The 4190-nt window shown below is 41.1% G+C and overlaps 1 protein-coding gene across 1 annotated transcript in view; it reads right to left on the bottom strand.

The window, feature by feature from the left end:
- Positions 1 to 788: 788 nt before the first annotated feature.
- The window catches only part of LOC119430162 (homeobox-containing protein 1), a 19518-nt gene continuing 16116 nt past the window's right edge, over positions 789 to 4190 (bottom strand). Inside the window, exons 6-11 of the mRNA XM_037697604.1 lie at positions 3935 to 4091; positions 3756 to 3838; positions 2143 to 2238; positions 1570 to 1664; positions 1355 to 1435; positions 789 to 1266 (exon numbers count right to left, since the gene is read on the bottom strand). Of these exons, the coding sequence (XP_037553532.1) occupies positions 937 to 1266; positions 1355 to 1435; positions 1570 to 1664; positions 2143 to 2238; positions 3756 to 3838; positions 3935 to 4091 (842 nt within the window). The 3' untranslated portion in view covers positions 789 to 936. The remainder of the gene's footprint in view (positions 1267 to 1354; positions 1436 to 1569; positions 1665 to 2142; positions 2239 to 3755; positions 3839 to 3934; positions 4092 to 4190) is intronic.

The following is a 4190-nucleotide window of genomic DNA, read 5'->3' as shown; positions in this document are numbered from 1 at the left end:
AATGAAAAAGAAAATGCTCTTGGTAAATGGTAAAATGTGAAATAAAAAGCTTACAATAATTTTCAAAGAATACAATCCTGTCAGTGCAGTTGTGTTTAACCTCTGACGGCCAGGATTTAACAGTGAATGAATCTCATATTCTGGTATTCATAAAATCTGAATTTTAGCTTACATATATTATCTCAAGAATCATGAGGATAATTCTGCTCATTTTTTTAAAAATTACTTGTCTGATAATCTACAGTGTCAAGAAATGTTGCGACTACAAGCTTATTTTGTGCAGACTCATTTGTGATACACCTGAAATCTCAAAGACTGATGAAATGCCACCACCCAGTCTTAAAAGAGCCACTTGAAAATGAACCTAACTAACTCGTATACGTTGAGGCTGTTCCGTTGTGTTGTGATCACAGTGCAAGATCCTAAAACTATGCGATTCCCGAGCCAAAACACAGCGCTGTCCTGCTGCCAGATGTGCATTTCTGATGAAATCTGCACAAAGCATCCTGTCCTGTTCGGCAGATGTCTGTGGAAGATTTTAAAAGTTTAAATATAAAACAAATCAACAAAGAAATATAGTGAGGAAATCAGTAATGACTTTTCCAGCCGTTACCCTGGGGGAGGGTCTGAGCTGAATGTCAGAGTAGTGTGTTCTTTGTTGGATTTGTATTAAGCGACACTTTATATCTTTCACAGATCACAGGGGAACACTAACGAATAAGATTCTGTCTTATTTCATAATATATTTGATTATTAGCTATATGAGCATAGCAGAGTAGGTTGTTGGTTGGAGGTAGGGTTGGGAGGTATTCTCAGGGTTGGATTTTACACGTTTGGTCTTTTTTTTTCTCATTATTATTATTTTTACATTCCTATAAAATCTGCTTGCATATATATTGACACCTGTTTTGGCAGATCCTGTTTCTGCCGGTCCCTTCAGTCGTCCTCGAGAGTTTCCGTCTTGATACGATTTCCTGCGCTGCCTCGCGCTCCGTCCACCTGATTGGCCGAGGCTGGGCCGCTGTGATTCACCGTCGTCTTTTCTGAACTGACTGGGTCCTGCTGTTCGGACAGCCCGCTCGGGAGGCTCGGTTCGTCTTGGAGGGAGGGGGAAGGAGGGGACCAGGACGTGCCTGTCAGTCTGGAACCTTCAGCCTGAGAGCCCACCCCTGACACAAGGGAGCGAGCGATCAGTGACATTCCCCTCTGTCCAGACACGCCTCCTCTGGCCAGGGCAGAAAACCAGCTGGGGAGCTGCGGGGGGACCTGGGTAAGAAGGAGACAAAGGTAGAAGACGTTGGAGAATTTGCAGCTCCGCCTGGATTCTTTCATGTGGACATAGTTGGGAATATACCTGGGTTGGAGAAGACAAGTCGGCCCGACTGAATGCAAACTGCCTGGCTGAAGATCTCTTGTCGAATAAGGACACCTCACCCTGGGACAGGTTATTCAACAAACAAGTCAATCCTGTGTCACATTAAAATTAAAAGCTTTAATCAGAGACGAGCTGTCACAAACTGAGCACCAAAGGAGGAGTTTATGCTCATTATCTGCGCAGACTTGCTTCACCTGGTCCGGGAAGTCATTGCCATCCACCTCATCACTGTTGGACTGACCTCCTGGACTCTGAACCTCGATGCCATGGCTCTCCAAGATGGCTGCTTCTTCAAAACACAAACGTCATCATAGCATATCAACTCTACAGATGTGACACAAACAGTAACAAAGCAGACATGTTCAGAGACAGAGCTGTTAACAGGAGAACATCCTCAAAGCTCAAGTTGGTGAAGGATCAAGCATTTGCCCAAGTTATCCAGGTTAACTTGTTTAAACTTTAGGGTCTCTCATCAAACTGATAAAAACATTATAGCTTTATTTACTCCTTCACAAAACGCTCCGACAACAACTATTACAGGTAGTTGCTTTCATTATAAAGCAAACATGTTGTCACAACACTGCCACCAGTCTTTAGGGTAGTTTTGTTAACAGACCAGCTTATGTCAAAGAAGATGAGGATTAAAGAGACCCTACTTGGTAATCTTGATAAATCCAAACGTGCCTTGACTAGCGGTTAGATTTAATCTCAGATTTCTGATAGCAATCAGAGTTTTTCATGTTCACAAACACAGAGGTAAACATTACCTATGTTGGCTCGTCTCTTGATGTCTTTGCGGCGGTTTGCAAACCAGTTGTAGACCTTCAGAGATGTAACTCTCTCCAAATCAGAGAGCTTCTTCCCTGTAAAGACACACACATACATATAATAAATGTGCTGTAGGGGCTGCAAGAAGTGCTCCAAGGAGAGCGTACACTCAGTGAGAACAGGTAAGAGGAAAAGTGTCTCTGCAGTTAGAGCTTTAAACTGGCCGTGCCTTCATAAACCTTAATGCAACAAGGAAAATGACATTTAAAAAGGTGCATTTGATGCAGCTACATGAGCTGCGGCATCAGTCTTCTCTACCCATGCTGCCTCATGATGCAAAGGCAGAAACAATGGGCAAGAGCTCTGCAGGGTGCAAGAAAAATCTGCCACAAAATGTCACTGGTAAAGGTAATATAAACAAAACAAGAACAATTTTTTTCATTTGTTGCACAGACTGTGTTTAAAGGCTAATGGTTAAAGGTTAATTATGGAACAGCTGCAGGAACGCCAAAAAGGGAACATCTGGGCTTCCATTTTGTTATTGAACTATTCAACTACAAGAAGTCCAGTTGTTTTGTTTTTTATGTTTTCATTCACAATGTCCTCCTGGATGACTGAAAATCTACACCAGCACGCTGCCGCGACACAAGATGATGGTGTTTATTAGCCTAAATCTCCAAGTGATCCAAGAGGAAAAACTCTGCAGTGTTGTTCAACTTGTCTGGTTATTTTAAAAAGTAAACTATTTAATTATATTTGGCTGCTACCTGTTAACTGTCTTGCAAACTGGACCATCAAACAGCACTTTGTAAATACAGGGAAAAGAAGTATAATTTATATCTTGGTTGTTCTTAAAATCATACCAGAGACCATATTTTCAATATTTGTCTTAACGCAAGGTTTTTAACTCTTTCTTATTATTTTGATAATAGTAAAATTATTTTTACCCAATTGTTGCTGATTTAAACAAATAAATTTAGCAGATCTTTATAGCAATAAAACCACAGCGCATCAACAGACAGAAAGTTAAAAGCTTTGCTGCTGTTAACATTAAAGTGGATTACAAATAATCAGTGTGTATTGAAGCATATTCAGCTTTGTATTTGAAATGTATATTAAAAATAAAAAGGGTAAAACTAGGGGTGCACCGATAAATCGGCCGGTCGATTTAAGGGCCCCGATTTCCTTAATTTTGGGAAATTGGAGATCGGCCGATACTTACACGAGAAACCAATTTTTAAAATTTTAACAACTGTCTAAACTTCATTTATATTTCAGAGCACTACCTCATGGCCAGTTAAAACAAGTTTGTATTGTTTCTAGGATATTGTTCAAGGGTATGTTTTTCAGTAAAATAAGATTGGAAAATTGAAGGTGCATTGTGACTTTATAACACCTGACAGTGTTGCTTATAACACAAAATCGGAATCGGCAGGTCAGACTTTTTAGAAATCGGTGATCAGGCAGAAAACTGCAATCGGTGCACCCCTAGATAAAACTGAGCAGTTTAACTAGCTAAAATAAAGTGGAACAATACTGTCATTTTAAAAAAACTGCAGCAGATATTCCAACGACTGATATATTTGTGCAGTCGTCCAGCTCTACAGCGTACCTGGTTTTTGAATGACAGCGTTGCAGGCAGTGGCGATTTCCTCTCTCTTGGCTTCATCAGGATACTGGTTATCACTGAAGTAGCTGTTTATACACAACAAACTGCATCAATTTCTGTTTACAAACTGATTTTTTATGTTTTGTCCATTGTGACTCTCTGGCTTCTATTCTCATCCTTACCTCTCCATGACAGCCAGACACTCCTTCCTCCAGGTGAATCTGCTCCCTCGTCTCAGCCGGAAGCCCCCAGGGGCTGGCGCAAATGGGGGTGGGGTTTGGTGCCACTCCATCACATCCTCCAGAGCCAGAGGGGTTGCTCGCATGGCCAATGTGGCACCTGTTGTCATAACGAATGGTAAACCATTTGGACTGTTGTTCATGACCGCTATAAGCACTGATGAATATATGAAGCACTGATGAATATATGAAGCACTGA

Source organism: Nematolebias whitei, chromosome 2, assembly GCF_014905685.2.
Source record: "Nematolebias whitei isolate Nwh7 chromosome 2, NemWhi1, whole genome shotgun sequence".
Taxonomy (NCBI): Eukaryota; Metazoa; Chordata; class Actinopteri; order Cyprinodontiformes; family Rivulidae; genus Nematolebias; species Nematolebias whitei.
This window is presented reverse-complemented; position numbering and strand designations above follow the sequence as displayed.